The sequence below is a fragment of the Phyllostomus discolor genome, chromosome X (assembly GCF_004126475.2).
Source record: "Phyllostomus discolor isolate MPI-MPIP mPhyDis1 chromosome X, mPhyDis1.pri.v3, whole genome shotgun sequence".
In the NCBI taxonomy this organism is placed as follows: Eukaryota; Metazoa; Chordata; class Mammalia; order Chiroptera; family Phyllostomidae; genus Phyllostomus; species Phyllostomus discolor.
In genome coordinates, this window is record NC_050198.1 from 2,891,612 (window position 1) to 2,916,404 (window position 24,793).

Sequence of the window (24,793 nt, forward strand, 5' to 3'; positions counted from 1 at the left end):
AGACAGGCAATAAAAAAATGAATGTGATATGTACCATGAAAAAGCAATGTGCAAATATGTGATGTTTTTGACAGGTTTCCTCCTCTGTAAGATGGAGATAAGCCTGTCTCGGTTCTTGTGAGGACTGAGGTGCCATGAGTGTGTACGGCACGTGAGTTGCTCCATAAATGTGCATTGCCTTCTGCCGTTAAGAGGTAAGTGAGGGAATGAATATGGGGAATTGGGTGCATCCTGACACTTACCGCATGGCAGTCACCACCTGTAATTTGTAGGGAAGGGTCTCAGCGTGGTTGTGCATGGCAGATGTTTTTACTCTTTCCTGATTCACTGGGGGCTCATCTAGCAAAACCGCGGTCGGGAGGTTCTGTGTGTTCAGCCCAGGAGCAGGACGGGAGCTGTCTTTGGGCTGATAGCAGCGTATACCTGGGACAGTTTTGCTGCCGGAAGGGACTTGTGCCTGTGCAGTGGTGGCAGCTCTGGTTTAAATCGGAATCACCTGGCAAGCTGAAACAATACCCAGACCTACCTTCAGAGACTCTTAATTCATTCTGGTGTCATTCTATCAAACAAGGGACTGGTATTGTTTGTTTGTTTGTTTGGTTTTTTTTGCTGCTTAATTTCCCCAGGTGGTTTGGATTTAGCGCGAGGATGGAGAACCACTCATGGTGCGAGATGAGCCAGGCTCAGGGAGCTACTGGAGCAAAGGCCCCCGAGCTGTGGAGTGGGCAGTGCCCGTAGGTAGTTCAGTCAGGGCACAGAGGAGGCCAGAAGAGGGTGGTTTAATAGCTGGCCAGGGACCTTGGCTCCATCCTGAGAGCAGAGGGGAAGCCCTGGAGGGCCCTCAGTGGGAAAAGGAGGGACTCTCTGGCTGAGATCTGTGCTAGAGAATGGGCCGTCTAACAAAGTGCAGGGAAGACGGCGAGGAAGCAGTTGGAGCTGGCCGGATGCCAGCAAGCCCGGATGTGGTTTCAGTGTTCCTCCCACCTGTGTCCCCGAGTGGACGATGTCTTGTCCTTATGGACTGTAATTGGCCCCTTTCTTGCCTGTGTTCCTTCCTTCTACTGGCTTGGCAGCTCCTTCAAGGCAGAGAGTATCTCTTTAGGCTCAGCATCTATCATGCACTAGTACATAATACATATCTATCGAATGAGCTATGTGGAATGCTAAAGCGGATACACAGCTGCTTTTGTCTGTTTATCGCAGTTCCCAAAACTTTGTGTCCTAGTGCTTCTACATTATCCCTTCCTAGGGCAATAGTTCTTTATATTCACAAAATTGTCCCATGGGAGAGTAGAAAGTTTCACAGGATTTAAATGCTCTTAAAAATATGGAGGACAATGGAAAACAGCGTGGCAGGCCCTTTTAAAGTTAAAACTTGTGTGACCACATGACCCAGCAATCCCACTTCTGGGTATATACCCCAGAATTGAAAGCAGGGCCTTGAAGAGGTATTTGTACCCCCGTGCTCACAGCAGCATTATTCACAACAGCCAAAAGGTGGAAGCAACCCAAGCGTCCGCTAACAGGTGAATAGATACGCAAAATGTGGGCTCTTTATTCAGTGGAACATTATTCAGCCTCAAAAAGGAAGGAAATCCTGACACTTGCTACAACATGGATGAAATGTGACGATGTTTTTTTTTTCTTTTTCTGTTTAATTCGTCTGTATTCATCACAACCTTTTAAAGCAGAATGTGGCTTGCACACTGCATGTCCATTCACAAAACTTGGAGCTACTTTTGGAACAGTTGTACAACATGCCCTGGGTTGGCTCACAGTTTTGCTACTCCAAACAGTCCTTGTCTTTGGAAACAAGCGCTGTGTGTAGTTACTCCCGTCAAGCTGGTTTAGCTTGGCACACTGACTTCTAGAGACTGTACATGCAGTTGGTAACTACAGGGGATGGAAGCTTTAAAAAGTAGACCATAGCCTTGGCTGGCATAGCTCAGTGGATTGAGCGTGGGCTGTGAACTAAAGTGTCGCAGGTTCGATTCCCAGTCAGGGCACGTGCCTGGGTTGCAGGCCATGACCCCCAGCAACCGCACATTGATGTTTCTCTCTCTCTCTCTTTCTCCCTCCCTTCCCTCTCTAATAAATAAATAAAATCTTTAAAAAAAAAGTAGACCGTAGGGGATAAAAGTTATTTACCTCAACACTTCAATAACAAAAGATTAAGGACCACAAAGTTAACAAACATTAGACTACACACACCTCAGAACAAACATAACCTCATCCTGTTAAAGTAAGCCAGCTTGAGCTCTGTTCAGGGCCTGAACTATAACAAAAATCATACACTCGGAAGTGGAAAGAAACCTTATCTTTCGTTAAGTAGGTACTGTCACGCCATACAGGTTTTTTAAATGTTAACACAAATAAAGAAAAAAAAGTTCTTGAAAGAAACTTGACGATATTATGCTAAGCGAAATAAGCCAAGCATAAAAAGATAAAGGAATACGATATGATGCCCCTTGTGCGAAGTATCTAATGTGGTCAAATTCATAGAGATGGAAAGTAGAATGGTGGTTGCTCATGGCTGCAGGTGGGGTGGGGTAGGGACTGGGGAGCTAGTGTTTAATGCGTACAAAGCTTGTCTGTCAAAACAGCCTTTGTACGCTCCAGAAGAGAGTTGTGGAGGTTGGTTGCATCGCACCGAATGTACTTAATACTTCTGTACACTTCTAAAGGGTTAAGATCGTAAATTTTGTGGTGTGTGTAGTTGGCCACAATTAAACATTGAAAATGGATAAATACGGAGGAAAGGTAAATAAGGAACGTACGGAGTGAAGAGCGAAGTGCTTACGTGTGAATGCATAACGCGTATAGATGGCCGTGAGTAAGGAACAAGTTTTGTCGGGACGCCAGATTGCTGCTCTCAGGCCACTGATGCCCTGAAACTACAGTTAGGTTCCCCTTCAAGATTTCCTGGACGCTCTGACCCTTCGTTGAGAAATCCTAACCCAAGTTAAATATTGCCTAACCCCCTTGTGGGCACTCTAGACCTGTCTCTTATTAACCAGCTTGCTGACATCCAGCAAACGTCAATCCTGATTTCGTTGGTGTTAATGCATATAGAATGAATATAGAATGCAGGCGGGATGAATGTTTCTTCTTTGTTAGGAAACCTTCCAGCAAGTGGGGGAGGGTCTGAGAACCTCATCATCATCACATGCTTCCTTGACTTCCTGCAGACCCCGAGATCTCAGGCTAATCTCAGGATAATTTTCAAGCAAATATGCAGCAATTGAGGGTGTGTATATATTTTTTTTTATTTTTCTGTGCTATCTTGCCTGTTGTTTGTTTACTGAGCCTTTGGTTTTTGAGAAGACCTCATCTACTGTCTTCAGCCTTTAGAGGTGGAATTCCCAACAAGGAAAAACAATGATCTTGAAATACTGAGTCTTGATCATTAGAAAAATATCCACTCACCTAGGATCCTGAATTGGTGGCACGTTGGTCCATTCAGTGACTCTTAAATGACTAAAAAAATAAATAAATACAAATAAAAATAAATAAATAACAGGCTGCCCAGGTTGTCTACATTCCAGCTTCCTCTGGTGGTTAAAAAATGCAAGACTCAGCCCTAGCTGGGTGTGGCTCAGTGGATTGACCACCGGACTGTGGACCAAAAGGTTATGGGGTTCAATTCCCAGTCTGGGGCACATGCCTGGGTTGCAGGCCAGGTCCTCAGTAGGGGGCGTGCGAGAGGCAGCCACACATGAATGTATCTCTCCCTCTCTTTCTCCCTTCCCTTCCCTTCTCTAAAAATAAACAACTAAATAAAATCTTTACAAAATGCAAGACTCAGAATCTTGGTCACTCTTGAGCTGACCTACAGGGTAACACCAGGAGGAACCTCACCGCTGTGGCCAGGGGTACTTAATGCTTATATTTGGTGGTAAAGTTTGGGGGGGGGAGAGTCAGCTGTTTCAGTGCCAGCGATAGCTTTCAGAGGTTATTGTGAATGCTAATCTGAATGCAAAGCCCCAGGTGATGGAGCACCTTTCCAGTGTTCTGATCCCAGAGGGAGGGCTGATTGATCCACTTACGTCGCCATGTTTTCAACAGGCACCTATGTTTAGTGTCTATAGAGTTTGTCATGAAGTTATATTAGACGAATAACTTTTCTTTTTTTTATAAAACTATTTTTTTAAGTTTTTATTTATTTATTTTAGAGAGAAGGAAGGGAGATAGATAGATAGAGAGAGAGAGAGAGAGAGAGAGAGAAACATCAATGTGTGGTTGCTGGGGGTCATAGCCTGCAACCCAGGCATGTACCCTGGCTGGGAATCGAACCTGCGACACTTTGGTTTGCAGCCCACGCTCAATCCACTGAGCTACGCTAGCCAGGGCCACGAATAACTTTTCTGATGATGAAAATAATAACATGCTCACCATAGAAAATACAGAAAAGGGTAAGAGAACAAGCAAAAATCACGTGAATCTTACCATTCAGAAAATGCCAGTCTACAATTTTGAGTACCTAATTTTGGCCTTTCACATGTGATTTTTAAGTAAAATTTGGTTCAGACTCTATATGTTGTTTGTGCCTATCAGTTTTATTCAGATATAATCTCTATGCCATACGCTCCCCTATTTAAAGCATGCGCGTTAGCGTACACGATGAGAGTTCTGGAGGTTGGTTGCACGACACTGAATGCACTTAACATTCCTGAACTGTATACTTGAGAAAGGGTTAAGATGGTTAATTGTAATGGTATGTGTGGGTTTCAGTACATGACCAGTTGCACAACTCGTCACAACTCGTCACCTCAGTCCACTTTGGAGAAGGTTTTTCACCTCCCCCAGGAAAAACTCTGCACGCATTAAGAGCCACTCCCTTCTCCTTCTCCCCACTCATCCCCTCCCTGCGGCCCCCCCCCCCCCCCCCCCCCCCGCGCCAGCCAGTCGCAGCAACCACTAATTTACTTTGTGTCTCTATGGATTTGCCTGTTCTGGACATTTCGTAAAATGAAATCATATACTATGTGGTCTTCTGTGCCTTTGACTTACCGTAGTGTTTTGGAGGCTCATCCATGTTGTAGTATGTATCAGAATTTCATTTGTTTATATCGCCGAATAACATTGTATTGTACACATATACTACATTTCATGTATTTATCCGTTGATGGACATTTGGGTTGTTTCTGCTTTTTGTGTGGTGTGAATGGTGTTTCTGTGACCGTTCATGTGGAAGTTGAACCATTTGGGACCTTCTAGTGTGTTCTCAGTTTGAAGGTTATGCTTATATATACAGCCCCCGCATCTCTCATTTCCAGACAGTAAGTTTACAGTAGTAGATTTGCTAACCAAAAGGATGTTACATTTTACAGCACTTGGCAGATAGTTTCTAGAAAGACTGCATTCATTCCCTCTGTAATCGCCTTAGTGTTGTTAGCCTGTGGATCTTCAGTGATGGGTATTTAACATCAAGTGCTGTAAAATGGGAGTCCGTGAACTTTTTAAAAGTCAGGGTCCCTGCCATCAAGATGCTCGTGTTCACATGTAGCCCAGATGGGCGGATACAGGTCCACAGGCGTCACGTAGGCAAGGTTCTGTACATTAAGTACGCGGAGAGAGAAATGGACAGGTTAGATAAAGTAAACATTTGCCTGCCCAGGATGAGATGCACACAGACCTAGTCATCGAGCAACTCTTTATGCCTAAAAGTTAAAAAAAAAGAAAAAAGTTGACAGCACTGAACTATGGCCTAGTGACCAGTTAGTCCTAAGTCCTAAGTCCTCCGGATTGCTTAGTCTGAACCTTCACCCCATTGTCCGGAAGACTCAGATGCAAGCACAGTGGGGCCTGTGGAACGCTTTGGGGCCCATCAGACCTGGCTCCAACTGCCTCCCAACCTGTGCTAGCTCAGACTTCTTTACATTCCTTGGGACATCTCAACAGCGTCCCCTTTCCCCCGTTTCTCATTCTTTCCTATTCATGAAAGTACCAGGTAAAGATGATAAAATCAGTCAGGAGTTCTGGTATGTAGCTGAGTATGGGTTGGGGGGAGTCGTCCAGCCTCACTCAGCTGTACCCTGCAATGTTGACACTGGCATGATTTCATCCCCGACGTGACCACTAAGTTCCATACCTGCAAGGGAACTGACCCGTCTTGATCCCGGAAGCTCATTGATTGTAGAATTGGAGGTGGCAAAAGTTATAGCAGATTTTCCAGCAAGCCTCCCTTAGAAGCGGTTCCTGCAGAAGCCGTCTGCAGTGTCATGTTTAAAAAATGACGGAGAATCAAACTTTGGAAAGTAAACCACGCCAGATTGCAGATCCCGCTTTCTAACGCGTCACACCCATTTTTATTATGTAACTCCTTTAGAAAGCGCCGAGTGGCAGAAAGTGCTGTGCCACTATCAGGAAGCTGTGCCTGGCAAACGCAAGCCCAAGAAACTGGAAAACTCTTTTTTTCTTTGCAGCTGTGAAAATGTCTGCCAAGACCCAGATAGTGGCCAGAGCTTCCCTCATTGAGCAGCTGATATCTGAAAGGAACTTTGAGGACCTTGGTGACCACCTGACTGAGCTGGGAGCCCTGCGTGTGACTAAGGAGCATCTCCAGCAGACAGATGTGGTCAGGGCCGTGTACAGAGTCCTCAAGAACTGCCCCTCGGTGGCTTTGAGAAAGAAAGCCAAGTGTTTGCTGTCCAAATGGAGAGCTCTTTATGAGGATCCTCACGTCAAACCCAGGGACCCCAAACTCTCCCCTGTAGGGGGAAATAACAAAACCTCAGGACTTTCTTGTGACTCAAGTCAAGATGAGACATTGGGCCGTTCCAGTTCTGATTCTCTGCTGTTGTCCCAAGACGTTAGGGCAAAAGCCGCTGCAATGATGGTGCCTGAAAACAACCCTAGTCGAAGAGAACCCGAGGAAGAGCGTCACAGGGGTGAGGGCCCGAAACCCACCGACAAGAGAGCAAATGAGTCGCCGGATCCTGTCACGGCCGTGAGAACTAAATGCACAGAGCTTCTTTATGAAGCTCTGACCGGTTCTTCCACGGATCAGCCCAAAGCCGAAATGTGGCAGAACTTTGCAAGGGAGATAGAAGAGCACGTGTTTACCCTCTATTCCACGAATCTCAAAAAATATAAAACTTGTATCCGAAGCAAAGTTGCCAATCTGAAGAACCCCCAGAATTCTCACTTGCAACAAAACTTGCTCTCTGGGACCATGTCGCCGAGAGAATTTGCCGAAATGACCGCGATGGAAATGGCCAGCGAGGAGCTGAAACAGTTGAGAGCCTCCTATACAGAGTCTGGCATACAGGAGCACTGCCTTCCACAAGGGGCGGAGGGCACACAGACGCAGAAAATAAAATGCCGACGCTGTGAGAAGTTCAATTGCAAAGTCACTGTCATCGCCAGAGGAACACTTTTCCTTCCAAGCTGGGTGCGCAAATCAAACCCAGATGAAGAAATGATGACCTATGTGATCTGTAATGAGTGCGGGGAGCAGTGGTACCACAGCAACTGGGTGTGCTTGTAATGGTAAATAAATGTTCTCCACAATGTTGGGAACAAGGAAATGAGGAGTTAAATGGGACCTTGGTAAACAGAGACCACATTGTAGCTAAAAGGAATCGATAAGGGAGACACATTGCAGGATGCAATCAAATGCTCTGCTTTGTTTATATGCCCGGCAGATGTTCCATCCCCTGAGTGGGCTAGATAAGCAGTGCTTTGTAGTTTTTAATGAGGAAATAAGGACCTAGCAAGCTAGAGCCAGGAGATGACTGAGTTAATGAGCAAACATCCTGCCTTCCCGCCCTATGCAAGAATGCTTGGTTTGAAATTCCCGCGTGCGGTCTCTGTAAGCGAATTGCTAACTGCCACGTCTGCTTCTGTAAACCGCTTGCTTGCCTGCCCCTATATAAGAACGTAGTTGTAAGCGCCGGGCGCGACTCTCCAGCTAGGCTGCTTGGGTGCTTGCATGCCCCATTTGAGAGTTTGCCCCTGTGCAGGTTAAACTCAGCCAATAAAATAACACCTTTGAACCCCTGAAAGTCTCCGATGCTCATTCCTCTCGTGTATTGAATGGAACACACAACAGGTGACGGGAGTGATGCCTTTTATTTGTGTCTTCCTTTTATGCTTGTTTTTAAAATCTTACACACACTGTTCTCGAAACAACCCTAAGAAGAAGGAAAGAGCCCTGGCTGGTGTGGCTTAGTGGATTGAACACCAGACCAAGAACCAAAGGGTCGCTGTTCAATTCCCAGTCAGGGCACATGCCTGGATTTCAGGCCAGCTCCCCAGTGGAGGGGGGGCGTGCGAGAGGCAACCACACATGGATGTTTCTCTCCCTGTCTTTCTCCCTCCTTCCCCTCTCTCTAAAAATAAATACATGAAAAGCTTTCAAAAAAAAAAAAAAGGAAAGAAAGTCGTTTTCTGAAGTTCACACCACTGTCACAAAGTGGATGGTTTGGATGGAGAGTGGATGACTGCATTGTGCTGTGTGGCCTCTTAGTACTTTGTGATCCTCAGAGGGGCTGAGAGCAGCTCAGTGTAACCTCGGAGTCTGTTAGAAATGCAGGCTCTCAGGCCCCACGCTACTGAATCTGCATCTGCATCGTGGCGGGATCCCCATGCAATCCGGTCCGATAGTTTGAGAAGTGCTACTATCTGGGCTGCATATTAGAATCACTTGGGGGAGGTTTGAAACCCCAGCGAGGTGGAGGGCCCACGCTTGCACAATGACATCTGAATTTCTGGGCTGCACCCCAGGGGTCGACATTTCTTTTGTAATTCCTCACCTTATTTTAACATGCCGCCAGAGTTGAGCACTGCTCATCCCTAGGCTCTCTCGCATGGTTCTCTTCACAGCTCCGAGAAAAGACTGTTATTCTGTCAACTTGACCGATGATGACACAGGTCCCCCGAGGTGCCATGACTTGCCCAGACTGCACAGCCATAGACAGCCCAACTCGAACTACTCCCAGATTTTCTGTGTCTGAACTCACTGTCGGTGACTGCCCCCAAATTGACCTCTGAGCAATGTGTTCCTGGAGACTCAGAACATGACGAATAGTGCCTTCAGGCTCTAACATTGAGTAACCAGAGCTTTGTAATTTCCCCCTCTTTTCTAACTTTAAAGGTCTCCTTAAGCCACAAAAGTTACCCTATAACTAATCCTACAGTATTTTGTTTTGACTCCTTAAGATGAGTGGAAGGAGTCACGTATTTTTTTTTTCCTTTGCAAAGTTCTCCAAGGCGTATCAACTCTCCAACTGTGACATTTTGTTTCTGGTGTTAGGGAGTCTTCATGTTCTCCAGGGCGTGTGTGGGAGGGCTGTAGGGGAGGACAGACCCCCCCCTAGGCTGTGCAGCTGGGAGGCTGCAAATCAGACTGACGAAAAACAGGTTAGCAAGAGAAAACCAGTTTATTATACACGGAGGACAAACTCAGTGATGGATAAGGCAAAGGCGCGGTCAGAAGTTGGTGTCTTCACAAAAACAGCCCCAGGCTGGTGTTGCTCAGTGGATTGAGCTCAGGCCTGTGAGCCAAAGGGTCACCAGTTGGATTCCCAGTCAGGGCACACGCCTGGGTTGCTGGCCAGGTCCCTAGTGGGGGGTGCGAGAGAGGCCACCACACATCGATGTTTCTCTCCCTCTCTTTCTCCCTTCTTTCCCCTCTCTCTAAAAATAAATAAATACAATCTTTAAAAAACCCCCAAAGAACAATACATTTGTAGAGAAGTAACAAGACAAAGCCAAGGGGCTTTAGGCTTCCAGGGGCAGCAAGCTGGGGAAGTAGATACATGAGGGACCCCATGGAAGATGATAAGGTATATAGTCAGGTTTGTTTGTATGGTCTCTCCACAGTGCCGGCTCCTCTCTGGCAATAAGGTGATTGCCCCCCCCCCCCCCCCCCCCCCCCCCCGGTACAACATTCATGAGGGGAATTGATGCTCTGCTTTCTGGGCGGACATGGAGTCCATCCTATATCTGCTTTTTCTCATTTGCTTTCAGCTCAGAATGATCCTCATCTTGCAGTGGCATCCTCTGAACCCCTCGGGGCCTGAAGTTCCAATTCTGCTTATGTAAAGACAGGGATTAAACTGTCAGAGGAAGTTCATTGCTTCAGCCTTTGATTCTGCCAACATTCCTCTAATAAATGAATTGAATAGGAAATGACTTCTTTGAGGCCTTACAGTGTTGAAGCAGTCAGTATCGTCGTTTCAACACAACCAGCCTTCTATGTGATTACAGCTGATTTTTTTCTCTTTTAAAAATTCAGGGAATGTTAATTGCAATAGCTTTAACAAGTTTGCTTCTGAGTTATCTGTGAACCTAGACAACCTACACATTTTCACGAGTTCTTTTCTCCTAACTTTTCTAACATGCTCTGCCTGAAAATGAACCCTGAAAGCCTACGAGCATGCACAGTTTACCTACCTCGTTGACAGAATCCCCCAAAGGGGCTCAAAAACGAAAATACCTTCTTGTGTTCTAATGGTTTTGAAGAAATCAGCTTGAGGCCATCAAGTTGAATTCTATTTACATCTCTTTTCTCCCTGCTACTTCCTAAGGCTGCTTATTCAGATGCGATATGTTAGTCTTTTGAAGAGAAACTTGCAAAGTCGCCTAAAACTTCAAGTTTCTCGAAGTGTGGTTTCACGTGACTTGGAATGATCTAAAAAACCATTCAGTGGGCACAAACGAGCACACTGTGTGAAAACCAAGTGTGATTAGTTCATGTCAGTGTTTGCTCTGGATTAGGGGTTTTTTTGGTGTGTGTTTGATGTTTGGGGTTTTTTGGGGCGGGTAGTTTTTGTTTACACTGGAATTTTACAAACTGAATTTTAAACAAAAGCACCTGAAATGGAAATCCCTTTACACTCCAAGCAAGATGTAAAAATCTCAGTGGTTTTTCTCATTTCTGTATTAACTTCATTAGTGACTTTTGCAACTCGAGTTAGGAAAATAGTGGTCTGGGTTTTGCGTTTTCTTTTTTTAACCAATGAGATAGCATTACATTTTCTAGGCATAGAGTATTATTCTTTCACATCCTATTTCTTATTCCCTAAAAATAAAGGGTGTGGTTGTTTTTTTTTTTTTTAAATAATTGCTTGTGGGGTAAGGATCCTTCATTTAATTTAAAATCACTTTTACTGGAAAAGGCCCCGAGACTGAGGGTGTCTCCCATAGACGGGGGCCCACGGGGGCTGAGGCGGAGTCGCAAGGGGTAGGAGGTGAAGTCAAAGAGTCACTGGGTTCATGAAGGTCCTGGCAGTCACGATAAGGACTTTAGGAGTTTTTCCAAGCCTGATAAGAAGCCGTGGAAGCTAGGGAGTCAGTAATGATAAGATTTGAATGACCTTTAAGGAGGGTCCCTCTGGCTGCCATGTTAAGTTCGGCGGGGACAGAAGCAAGGACACCCGTTAAGTGGCCATAGCAATGACCCAGATTTCATGGCCCTGGTTTCAAACACGAGTGCACAATGACAGCTCTCCCTCTGTCCTTAGGATTGACAAAGTCCTTGATGGTGGGTTTCAGGACATGCTACCCCAAAACACGGTGCCTTGATGTATAGGATATTTTAAGCTGAAGGGATTGAGAAATGGTGGGTGCAGGGAGGACTCTCTGATCTCCCCCATCTCCCCTGAAGCAGGTCATAGGACCTTTCAAGTGAGGGGTGCCCTCCCCACAGCCAAGGGAGAGACCATTCTTGTGTCTACAGATGGAGCTAGGCTGAGAGGAATGGGAACAAACAGGTCCCACTAGGTTTCCCCCAGTTTACTACTCTTGGCTCATTTCCTTTGTCCTGTTACATTTTCCTATGGTTTTCCACCCTCTATCCAACCCAGTATCAAACCCCTTGGGTTTAACCGTTTCTTTGGATACTTACTTCCCTATGAAGGCTCCCATGTCACAGAAGACTTACATTAAATAAATGCATGTGCTTTCTTCTTGTTAATTTTCCTTACGTTACAGAGCCTCAGCCAAGGATATAGATGTGGGTAGAAGAAAAACGATTTTCCCCTCCCTACATTGGCAATATTGTACATGGGTGTTTCGTAAAATACTACCAACCCCCAATTCCCTACCTGTGGCCCATCATAAAAAATAAACAGCACAGATACACTGCACAAATGCAAGTATCCCCTGGATCCTGGTTGCCGTGGTGACGGGAAGCGCTCTGCATGGGGCACAAACATCAGCTGTTAATACCTGAATGCAGAAAGGCTCTCTTCATGGGTTTGCCCACATCACTCTCCTTTTGTCCGTGTCACTTCTTTTAGATCAAAAGTCGGTACAATCGCAGCTCTGTCTCCTTCCCAGCCTTTCCCGTGATCAGAGGCTCCTTTCATTCCCTATTTCCATTTCCAAGGACCAGTCAGGAAGCCTGCGGCTGGCAGGGCTCCATTGCCTTTGCAAGGGCCGGGCCTTCATCTTTTGGGTCAGATTGCTTTGTTATTTATAACTTACCAGTAAATGCAAAGCGATCGACTCAAATACTTTCCTGTCTCAGAGGTATTTACTGTAAGGGCCTAGAATATAGAAGGCACCACTCTGGCTTTCGTAAGGGACTAGAATCTGAAGGCAGAACCCGTAACAATTTCTTATAATCTCATTTGCAGTACTGTTTCAAACTAGGCTTCCAGAGATGTCACTGTGTGTTATCAGAAAGGCTGAGTGGTAACGATGGCACATTGCTTTGTGCTTCGCCATGTGCTGGGGGCAAACACATCACCGAGACACCATCCCTGGGACCCACACATGCAGGGGAGTGCCAATGCCGAGTAGCCAGCAGTCATTTTGCATTTCAAGAGGCTGAAGAGGTCGGGGTGCAGGGCCCTGGACGCATCAGGGAGGGCTTCACAGAGTCTGTGACCCTTAAGGCAGATCTTAAAGTTAGCCGGGTGGGGGAAGGGCAAAGGATGTTCCATCACCACATTTGCTGGATTCCTGGCCCTTTACATACAGCATCTCATTGAATCTTTACAACCCACCTTGCCAGCATTTTTGAGAGCGATTGTTGAGAGAGGTTGTTACGTGCCCAAGGGTCCACAGAGACAAAGCCAGGATATCTCATAAAACAGGTGGGGTTGTCTTATCAGTTTGCTTCCAGAAAAGGCCAGGCTTCCTGTTCATTCCATACAAGGTTAAACCGTTGCTTAAAAATTATGGGTTTGTTTTTCCAATGACAGCAGCACGTGGTGTATATACTTCACCTTGGCGGTGTATTCCTGCCTCTGATGGAGAGCTCAGCCCAAAATGCCTGGCATGGGTCGCCAGCTTTCTTGACATAGGGGAACCTTCCCGAACCTTCTTGCGGCACCTGTGTGGTTTGATCTGATTTCCTGAAAAGGACATGATTTTTTAAACACTTATATTTTAAAGTAAGAACATGAAGCGTTTGAAGGGGCATCTATGTGTTTGTTTATATTTTTATGAACTTGAACCCTATAGGCTTCTAAATACCATTTCAAATAGCATTTCCTATATAATATAGTGACCTTGATATCTTCATTCTCTATCTGTACTCCCTGGAAAAATATGTAACACAGGTCACTATTATGACAAAATAGCCAAGCTGTTTTGCGTCCTTTGTTAAATTATTGCAAGTGTCCTGCAGGACAGTAAAAAGGGAAGAATTAAAATTGATTTGTTGAACATATTCTTGCTTTCTTTTCAAATAGAAACAAGGTACACATAGGAGTGGGTTCCAAGTAGCCATTAATCTTTTTCTAGTGATGACCCATACTGTTAAAAACTATAAAACAGCCATGGAAAGTTTACTGCTCTAATGAATAAGCAAATTAAAATATTGGTCATTCAAAATTTTCTTCTTACTTGTTTTAAAGGTTTTACTTATGTATTTTTAGAGAGGGGAAGGGAGGGAGAAAGAGAGGGAGAGAAACATCAGTGTGTGGTTGCTTCTTGTGTGCTCCCTACCAGGGACCTGGCCTGTAACCCAGGCATGTGCCCTGACTGGGAATTGAACTGGCAACTCTTCTGTTCACAGGCCGGCACTCAATCCACTGAGCCACACCAGCCAGGGGCTCTTATTACTTTTGAAATACATACTCAGTTTTAAAATGTATATATACACAGAGAGAGCTCCCCACCAGCTACTTTTATTTATTTTTATTTTTTCAATTATAGTTAACATTAATATTATTTTGTATTCGTTTCAGGTATACGGCATAGTGGTTAGACAGTCATATACTTTACAAAGGGCTCCCCTGATATTTCTAGTATTCACCTAGCAGCATATGTAGTTATTAATTATAATATTTGTGCAGGGTCTACACATAATTTTATTGAAACTGAAGAAATAACACAACAGCCTTGCTAGATTGGGGGACATGCCCCCTACACCATTTCCCATAGTCTTGAAGCGCAACGCTTGCGCAGTAAGGATTTTTTTTTAAGTCATTTCTGTGTAGGAATCAGACTCTGCCCCAACACCATCATGGCCTAGACTAGTTACAAACTGCCCCAGTTTAAGTGTTCCTTCTATGGTGGTTCTCTCCTTTGTCCCTGCCCAGCGGTTCCAGTGCTGGCCCCTGACTGATCCTGAAGGAGCTGGCATACTATAGGGGAAGGGGTGGTGGGCTCTGCAGAGTTATTGGCACCGGCCCGGGGATGCTGTCCCTCCCCACAGGGTGGTGGATGGTATCCTGCCAGTGTGGGGGTGGGAGGCTGGTGCAATCAGCAAGGGCGATTAGGTGGAGTGGGTGGACAGGCCCAGGCATCTGAGCCCTTCCTGAGCCTACCCTGATGCCCTCTGAACCTGGGGGAGGGGGAAGGACGACATCACTGGACAACAGCTAGTAGCAGTGAGGAGTAAAAGGAGAACCCTCCCTCACCACTCCCTACTCCTGTTAACAGCCAGCAAACTGTCCATCCATCTGGGAGTGGGAACAGCGGCAGGTAGGTAGGAAGAATCCAGGCTTGCGTTGCCCCCAGCCTCTGTCCACCCGAGGAGGAATCGAGGTAGCAAATGGCTGAAATGCTGCAACGGAGGGGTAAAGGGAGAAGTTCCCACTTGTGTAGTGAGGGCTGGAAGGAGGCAGACCTTACTTATGAAGTGCTGTAGGCCCCAGTGGGGCTGGGCCCTGGGCAAGCTGGGAAGAAAGCAGGCCAGGCAGGATGCATAGGAGCCAACGTTCCCGATCAGCATCTGTCCTGCCGTGTGCCTTGTAGGGATTGCTGGGGAAGGTGGGCTGGTAACTAACTGCACTAGTGGTCCTCACCAGCCACCAGCCAGTCTCGTCTGCAGACACACCGGCTCCCAACCAAAATCGCAGGACTACCCCACTCACAGCTGAGGTATCAGGCCACGAGTGTATTCAGGAGTATGGCTTCATTCAGCCTAGGATCCTCAGTGCATGCCACACCCTGAGCCTGAGGGTTTCTAGCTGAGGCAGGAGGCGCTTAGGCCTGCAGCCCCCCAGGCTCACACCTCATAGAGGATCAGCATCACTGGGGACCCAACACAGAACCGGGGCCCCATCCAGGCCTATGGAATCTGAATCTGCCTTGTCACAAAGCCCTCAAGTGAATCCTCCGCATGTTCCGAGTTCTGGCTACCACTGCTCTCTCCACTGGTCTCGGTCACAACCATCATCTCTACCCTCCACGCTCGTAAATCCAAGGGACAGTTCTCAGCCATGAAGCCTATCAGCAGCATTTACACTCTTGCTTCCTTCTTGAAAACCCCCTTTTTTTTTCACGTGGCTTGCAGTAGGTCTCTGGCCTCCTTGCTGGTCCTTGACTGTGCCAGGTGTACACCTGCCACAGGACCTTTGCACTGGCTGTTGCTTCTGTCTGGAATGCCCTCATCCCAGTTTCCCAATGACTTGACTTAACCCGTGTCAAGCCCTAGCTCACATGTCATCTTGGGCAGTGAGGCATTCCCTGACTGTTTAATACATCCCTCAGTATCCTTTCTGATTTTTTTTTTAAGATTTTATTTATTTATTTTTACAGAGGGAACGGGGCAGGAGGGGAGAAAGAGAGACATCAATGTGCAGTTGCTGGGGGTTGTGGCCTGCAACCCAGGCATGTACCCTGACTGGGAATCGAACCTGCGCTGCTTTGGTTCACAGCCTGTGCTCAGTCCACTGAGCTAGGGCCCCTTTCTGATTTTTTAAATAAAGCTTCTTCACCATTTAATGCAATACGTTACTTATTTATATTGTTTACTGTCTGTTTCTTGAATTCATGCACTTAAGGAAAACAGAAAAGCCGGAAATATGACAATGGATATGTGCATTTATACAAAGGGTTAAAAGCACGTTTAGAGGGAGCGATTGTAGTTTACAACAGGCAAAACAATGTGAGTGGAAAGAATGGGGAATTGCGCAAGAGAAGCCGTGTTTTTCCCAGAATATTTTTGAGCTTTCCCATGCAGTATCTTTGAGTGAGTAGCAGATACAATATGAAATCTTAGGTCATACAATGGAAGACCCCCCCAAAACCCAGAATTTATAAAAAATGGTGTATTCTTTCATGTTTAAACTTCAGTCACTTTCCAAGTACTCTCCATTTGCTACAATACACCTATTGAGATGTCTTTCCACTGCTCACAACAAGTTTTGGACTTGTTGATTTTGATTCCTTTTAGAGCTGTTTTCTGTTTCACCTCTTTTACATCAGCTAAATATTCCCCTTTGAGGACTTTTATCATCCGGGGAAACAAAAAACAAGTTGCTAAGGGTGTGATCCGGTGAATAGGGAGGGGACCATGCTGGTTTTGGTCAAAAACTGCTGAACACTCAGTGCGGTGTGGGCAGGGCGCTTGTAAGTCACCCATCATGAAATGGGCAAACATGTTGGAAGAGTCTCCAAAACAAAAATTCACGGAAGCTGAACACAGCCTCTCACAACAACGCCAGCTGGTACCCTGGTAACAGATGGGTTCCCAGAACTGTCACATAGCTGTGGAAGCCTGTACAACAAGGGGCCTGCCCTCCAGAAGACAATTGCAATTTTTATTGGGTCCCCCTCGTATATGCTCGAACTCTATTTTGTCTTAGGGACTTTCTCTTTCTCTTCATTGCTTTCCATTTTAGTATTCAATAGTATTTTCACCAGAAACAAACAAGGAATAGGAAGGGGGTCAATAATAAAAATCCATTTGTTCATTGCAAGTATTTAATAAGTAATATAGTTGAAAGAGTTGTTTGGTGATTTCGTTGTTGTTGACTTAATTATCTGCATTACAGACTGTACTTGCCTGTATGTCGGGGATTCAAAAGTGCCTCTTTGAAAATAACCCCCCCCCAATCATACATGTAAACACTGTTTGCAACTCACAAGTTTTTTAAAGCTCATGTGCATGCATTTATTTTTGTTACAATTCAGTGGTTTTGAGTATATTTACAAAGTTGTGTAACCATTACCATTAAGGAATTTCAGAACACTTTTCATCATCCCAGAAAAAAAACCAGTCGCCATTAGCAGTCACTCCCCATCCCCAGCTCCCCCGTAGCTATGGCAGCCATGTATCTGTTTTCTGTCTCTGGATTGGCCTGTCCTGGACGTTTCATACAAATGGAATCATACAATACGTAGCCTTTTATTTCAGGCTTCTTTCACGTGGGGTTTTTTTTTTTTTTTTTTTTTTTTTTTTTAAACGTAAGAACTAAACCATATTTTGCTAACCAAAGGAACTGTAATGACCTTTATTTAAAGTGCAGCTTTAACGGAATTTACATAAGTAATGTAACATTTACACCTGTCACAATTACACTTCTTCAAACTTTTGTGTCAGTAATTATTTTTGGTTAACCGCATGCAAAACTTGACACATTGAACGCAGAAAAATTCAACTCTTATCCACAAAATAAAGGTCATATGATTTCTTTTTCTTGAAGAAGAAGGAAATGCAGATATTTTTCCTCATTTCCTAATTTAGCTGGCAAAGCTGAGTTCAGTCTAATTTTATCACCACAACTACTTACTTTAGTAAGGACTTACACTCATTGTGTTTAATGAGGAATCAAGCTCAGAATTCTTAGCAACAAGTAGAATCGGTTCCCTGTGGCATAAGATGATGGTGCCTTTGATCGTATGGCTTTTTGTAAAGTAGTCCCTTCCTCACATAATTCCATTACCTCATAAGGCTGGGGGATTTCACATTTAGCTCATGTGATGATTTTTTGGTATTCTATCTCCTCTATTTTATCACTGCTTTATATTATTTGTGTACATGTTTTTTTTTCCCTTTTCATTGTCCATCAAGTTATGTTTGTAATCCTCAAAGCTCCCAGGTTAACTCTGGGTTTGGCAGATGCTTAATGCAGTTTTGTAAAGTCAATTTTTACTCCAAGTGGGAGTGGAATTTCCATATGAGTTTATACGTGTTTCTGTTCTGCATTATTTCACCCCACACTTTGGAAGCACTGCATCTAACTTTAATAAACTGAATCACTGTTACTTTTATTAATGTTTCAAGCCCAGTGTCTAGAAAAAAAGAATTTATTCCAAATAAATTTATTGAATTCATGATAGGAATTGGAAACTTACCATATTGATAAAGCAAAGCCCTGAGTCATAAGAGCTGTGTTAGTGTATTATCGATCAAATATTTGATGATCCTTCCAGTGGGACCACAGCACTCAGATCAGATTGGCCACGTGATTTGCAGCGCTCTTCCCCCCCCCCTTTTGGATTGTACGTCTCAGTGTGGGACTTGTTTTGACCAATGACATATGGGTGGATGTGATCGGTGTCACTTTTGGGTGGAAGCTTTAAGAGCCAGCAGGGGTATTATTTTGGTCTCTTTCTATAAGCCAACGAGACCTGCAATATATCAAGACAGGATTTGATCCATTAGGTCAAGGTTCATCAGCCTGGGTTCAGAGGGCAGATGGCATGGAATGGAACCACAGCTGAACCATAAAGGACATAAAGGTGAGAAATAAATCTTTGTTGTTTATTAGCCATAATTGTGGAGAGGGGGGTGGGGGTGTTTTTTTTTTTTTTAACCACAGCATAGCTTAGCCTAAACTGACTGATAGGAAGTGTTAAGAGAAGGCGTAATGCCATTTGCCTGCATTCACATTATGAATCACAGCAAGCTTGCACTAGATAATCTATCTATAAGATACATTGTAACTTTGTACTGTTGCAAATAAAGACAACTCCTTCTGACTTAGAAAAGGAATTCCTCAGGCGAGACAATAGGTATCTCTCAGCATGGCTGGAACGTGGGATTGATTCATCAGCGAGAACAACGAGTACCCAGGACACGACTGGCCTGATTAAGATGCTATCACTGCTGGGTACTAACTCCTGGCACAGGCATCATCGCCACTGGGACCACCTGTGCTCACTACACACCACAGGCTACCACTGCCCATGCCAGAAGGAATCCTGAGCTGTGCCAGCACCTCTCTGTTGCTTGCCCAAGGCTTGGATCTTCAAAAAGAATATGTGGTTGGCCAGTCTTGGGTCCCGTGCCTATACCCTTGCTGCCAGGGTTCTTTCTGGAAGAGCGACTTTCAAAATAGCTGGCCTCTGGGGCTTTTTAATGAAAAGACTCACAAAATAGTTGGCTCTCTGGCAGAGGGTGTTCAGTTGTTAAGCAACCCCCCCCAAAAGACAACCCCCAAAACTCTCAAAAGAAAACTTTACAACTCCTAATGTGTATTTCTCACTAAATCATGCTTCCCTTTATGGGGGTATAATATAAGCAACGTTAACGATCCATTGTAATGGAAAATTTATGAGAGGAAGGCCATAGGCTAGTCCAGTGCTGCCCAATAGAATTTTCTGCGATGGTGGAAATATTCTCCATCTACACTGTCCAGTGGGGTAGCCACATGTGTCCACTGAGCAGTGGAAATTAAGGCTAATATGATTAAGGAAATCAAATCCTGAATGCTGTTTAATTTTAACTTATTTAAGTTTCAATTTAAGTAAGTACATGTAGCTAGAACCTACATTAGCACAGTTCTGGTCCTTTCAGGCACCATAGCTAGTTTTCCCCACAAAGGTTTTCATGTTTTTGTTAGATTTATTCCTAAAGATTGTTATTGAAATTGCTGGTTTTTACATTTATATGTCCTCTGTTGGTTGTAAATTACTTTTGTTAACCACTTTTAATTGATCCACTGTCTTAGTCCATCTGGGTTGCTATAAGAAAACACCATAATCTGGGTGGTTTTTGAACAACAGAAATTCATTTCTCACTGTTCTGGCTGCTGCAAGTCTAAGATCAAGGTGCCAGCAGATTCGGGGTCTGGTGAGAGCCCACTTCCAGGTTCATAAATGAGCAGCTTTTCGCCGTGTCCTCAGCTGGTGCAAGGGACTAGGGAGCTCTGTGGGGGCTCTGTGGTAAGGACACTAACCCAACGTGAACGCTCCACCCACAGGGCTAGTGCCTCTCCAAAAGTCCCCACCTCCTGATACCATTACACTGGGTGTTAGGTTTCAACATTGGAATTTGGTGGAGGACACAATCAGTCTACCACAAGCCTCCTTGTTAAATTAACTCTTTAAGTTTCTTTGGATGTTCTGAGCATCCTGTCTGTGTTGAATAGTTTTGCTTCTCCCTTTGTAGTCCTCATGCTTGTTTTTTCTTCTCTGTGCTAGGACCTCCCTTGTTTAAGAGAGGGGTCACAGCAGACATACCTCTCGTTCTCTCGCTTTAAAACGCACACTTAAGCCCTGGCTGGTGTGGTTGAGTGGATTGAGCACCGGCCTATGAACCAAAGGGTCACCAGTTCCATTCCCAGTCAGGGCACATTCCTGGGTTGTGGGCCAGGTCCCCAGAGCTGGGCATGTGAGAGGCAACCACACACTGATGTTTCTCTCCCTCCCTTTCTCCTTCCCTCTTCCTCTTTAAAAATAATAAAGTGTGTGTGTGTTTTTTTTAAGAATGTTGCCAAATAGTATATGGAAGAAAATCTCAATTTGGTGAAGGAAACATTTCTTATATAACTTTTCAATATATATTGAAATGTTTATCTAAGACACTATGTGGTTATCTATTTTCACACTGACTTTACCTTAAAAGATAATATACTGGCATTTGAGTTACTTTCTATGCTTTTTTTCCCTTCTTAGTATAGCCGCACAAGAACATTTATGCAATATTGAGAACAGATCTCTTATTTCGGCCAATGGCTTGAGAAAAGAATCCAATTTGATTATTTAGATGTTGTGTAATGGTAACATTGCCTACCATTGAGTTCTGTGTTTTCCCTCATATGTGAAAAGTATAGAAGCATACCATGGAGGTATTTGGGGTTAAGTTCTAGACCACCGCAATCGATCGAGTATCGCAATCCACTGAGCATTCTTTTTGCTGGTGGAGGGTCTTGCCTTCAGTTTATAAAACACACATTTGTGAAGTGCAAGAAAGTGGCCCTCAATAAAATGAGGTATGCCTGTCATTGTTTTAATAATCAGTATTTCTTATACCTGAATCTAGGGCCCACTTAAAACTCTTCACCAGCCGTGACTGCTTTCAGACTGCAGCTGGAAATGGGGTATTAACTCTCAGTGCTCGTATACTAATGAGTAGGTGTCATTTGAGGAAAGGAATCATTAGTGCTTGCAACCTTGACCTCTTTTTCCTCCGTGAGTGATGCATTGCATGTTTACAGAATATAAAGATGAAAATCCTAATTACATGAAGGCAGTCAAACTAGGCCAGTTCTTAAATGCTTTTCATCAGTAAACATGCTCATGGAGCAAGAGCGATGAGACCATCAAATTAATTTGTGTCAGCTCGCCACCATACATGTTCCAGCACAAAAATCCCCCAAACTTGCCCTCCAGGGAACAATCTTTTGACTCAGCCTCCTCTTGCACTGTCAAATCAATTAGGTAGAGAAGTGAACGCTGGAAGAGAATAAACGAGTTATTCTATTTTCCCACATAAACACCAGTTTTATTCTGAATAATCACATACTTTTAAGAATTTTTCTGAAGTTTACAAAAAGTAACCCCAGTGTCATTAATTCTGGAAACTCAATTTTGGACATTAGCACTACCTAAGTTGAACGGTACCATTTCAAAAATTACAGAACTTCTATAGATTTCATTTTTAAAGTTAAAAACATTTTATTTTTCATGATAAATGATGTTACTGAAAACTTAGTAGACTTTTAGTTACTTTGATGATTTTTTTAAACAAAGATTTTATCTATGTATTTTTCGAGAGGGGACAGGAGGGAGAAAGAGAGGGAGAGAACTACCAATGTGTGGTTGCCTCTTGTATGCCTCCTACTGGGGACCTGGCTCACAACCCAGGCATGTGCCCTGACTGGGAATTGAACTGGCGACCCTTATGGTTTGTAGGCCTGCACTCAATCCACTGAGCTATGCCAGCCAGGGCACTTTGATGATCTTTTTAATCTTACAAATTAGCAATGCATATAAATATATATAAAATAATAAGTTCATCTAATGACTTGCATTGGAGGCCAGGGAGTTGCATTTTGGTAAACCCAAAATGAAGAGAGTTGAATTTGGATTAATACAGAGAAAGGCATGATCTCATTGTATTTTCCTTTGTATTGGGTTGGCCAAAAAGTCTGTTTAGTTTTTTCCGTAAAATAAGATACACATTTTTCATTTTCACCAGTCACTTTATTGATTTGGATGTTTCGAGTGTGTTGGCTGTCTCCCACTATTGGCTTCTAGTGGGTAGAGGCCAAGGGTGCTGCTAAATATGTTCCAATGCACAAAACAGCTCCACAGTAGAAAATAGTTTGGCCCAAATGTCAATAGTACCAAGAAACTTTGCAAAACACTGTTAGACACATTCTATCAGTCACAGCACCTTCTCCATACACTGCACAAATCTTTTTGTGTGTGTTTCAGTTGCATTTTAACTTCTCTTGAAATAAAGCATAATACACTGAAAATGTGCATCTTCTTCCATATTCAGTACTAAAATGGCTGCGCAAAAATTCACCAATTTTGATAATTTTTTAAATGCACACTGATATAACAGGTGTCACAATACAGTCTAACGAAATTGTTTTGAATGAAGTTAAAGACAACTAAGCACTAATGGAGTCATCGTATGGGAAAAACATAATGGACTTTTTGGCCAACCCAATATTTCCTGAAGCACCAGATGAATTGTAAAAAGTTCAAAGAGCTTCTTATTCTTTTTTTTTAAATTCCACTTTTTTTAAAAAAAGATTTATTTATTTATTTTTAGAGAGGGGAGGGAGGGAGAAAGAGAGAAACATCAATGTGCGGTTGCTGGGAGTCATGGCCTGTAACCCAGGCATGTGCCCTGGCTGGGAATTGAACCTGCGACACTTTGGTTCGCAGTCCGCGCTCAATTCACTGAGCTACACCAGCCAGGGCTTTATTCTCGATTTTTGAAAGTTTCTGTTGAATAATACTGAGCTTTTCTAGCATTTGAAGATCACACGTAAGAGTTCCAAGCAGCGCAGCGCAAGTATGAAAAATAAAGTGTTGCCTTCCAGGAAAGGCTGCAAGGATTTAGATTCCACTGTCATCTGAAGCAAGCTATTAATGACATTGGCTAAGAGTATTTTAGATTTTGGATATTCTTGGATTATTTAATATTACTGCCCCCGTCTGGGCGGCGCAGGGCTCAGGGGAGTCCCCCTTGGAGTTGCTCTCCAGTTCCTCTCCTGCCTCACCCCCCGGCCGGGTTCCCAGGCTGCCCCACTCTAGCCTGAGGTCCACGGTTGGCCATCCTCCCAGCAGAACTCACATGGCAGTGGGCAAGGAATCCCCCACACCCGATTTCCTATCCCCGACCCACTGAGGGGGCCCTGGAAGCTAAGCCAGTTTCCAGGAACAACCCAGCCTCGCTCTGGCCCTCGTGGCCCGTTGGCCCCCACCACCTGGTGTGGGTAAGAAGGCAGAGTTGGAAGCCAGGAGTCTCTGCCATGGGAAGGGCTGTGCCCTAAGTAGGGGGGCCTGGTAAAAAATGAATATTCTTGTGTCAGTTGGCTAGTGTCCAAGTAATAGTTATTTCAGAAAAAATAACTTTCATTAGTCTTTCTTTAGGTCCTGACTATAAAGTACACCCAAGATATGTTGCATGCTCCACCTACATTTCAGAAAAGCCTAAGAATCACTTGTAGGACCTGCTTAGAACCCTTTTTTGAAGACTCTTGGGTTTTTCGCCCTGGCTGGCATAGCTCAGTGGACTGAGCTCGGGCTGCAAACCAAAGTGTCACAGGTTTGATTCCCAGTCAGGGCACATGCCTGGGTTGCAGGCCATGACCCCCAGCAACCGCACATGGATGTCTCTCTCTCTCTCTCTCTCTCTCTCTCTCTCTCTCCCTCTCTCCCTCTCTCCCTCCCTTCCCTCTCTAAAAATAAATAAATACAATCTTTAAAAAAGAAAAAGAAAACTCTTGGGTTTTTCAATGCTTGCTTTAGGCCAAGACACGATACTTTCATAAGGGCACTTGTTAACAGCTGGTTAGCATTAGCAGTTGCAGAGATAAATTCCTGTTCCATCGATCCTTGATTATGGTTCTGATACATGATTTTCAGGTAGCATTTCCTTAGTGACTGACCCTGTGCATGGCTTGTTGAAAGAAATGCAAAGTACATGACTCTCTATAGTTCTTCTTTTGAAAGTTAACTGCAATGATTTTATATGTTTTGTGTAGATTTAATGATTATGTATTTATGAATATCTCTTCCCCCTGCCTATTTTCAACAGATTTGAATTTTATAAACCTTTACTCATATTTTCTCGGGAAAATATCCTGCATGGATAAAAAATAGTTTTTTTTTCTATAAAAGAAATATTCATTTAAACTGAAACTAAACAAATATAAATATAAATTAAAAATAAATAAACTGAAACTAGAACTCAAGCTTT

The 24,793-nt window shown here is 44.1% G+C and overlaps 2 protein-coding genes across 3 annotated transcripts in view; both read left to right on the forward strand.

The window, feature by feature from the left end:
• Positions 1-74: 74 nt before the first annotated feature.
• Positions 75-22,139, forward strand: TCEANC (transcription elongation factor A N-terminal and central domain containing). The gene is made up of 3 exons (XM_028523239.2): positions 75-194; positions 6,426-7,513; positions 22,128-22,139. Exon 2 carries the CDS (start codon positions 6,434-6,436, stop codon positions 7,487-7,489), a length of 1,056 nt encoding a protein of 351 aa, XP_028379040.1. The 5' UTR covers positions 75-194; positions 6,426-6,433; the 3' UTR covers positions 7,490-7,513; positions 22,128-22,139.
• The window catches only part of RAB9A (RAB9A, member RAS oncogene family), a 48,014-nt gene continuing 23,295 nt past the window's right edge, over positions 75-24,793 (forward strand). Inside the window, exons 1-2 of one of the 2 annotated variants that reach the window (XM_036016918.1) lie at positions 75-194; positions 18,794-18,870. The gene's annotated coding sequence lies outside the window, so the exon portion shown is untranslated. The remainder of the gene's footprint in view (positions 195-18,793; positions 18,871-24,793) is intronic. The other variant, XM_036016919.1, reaches the window with a different exon arrangement.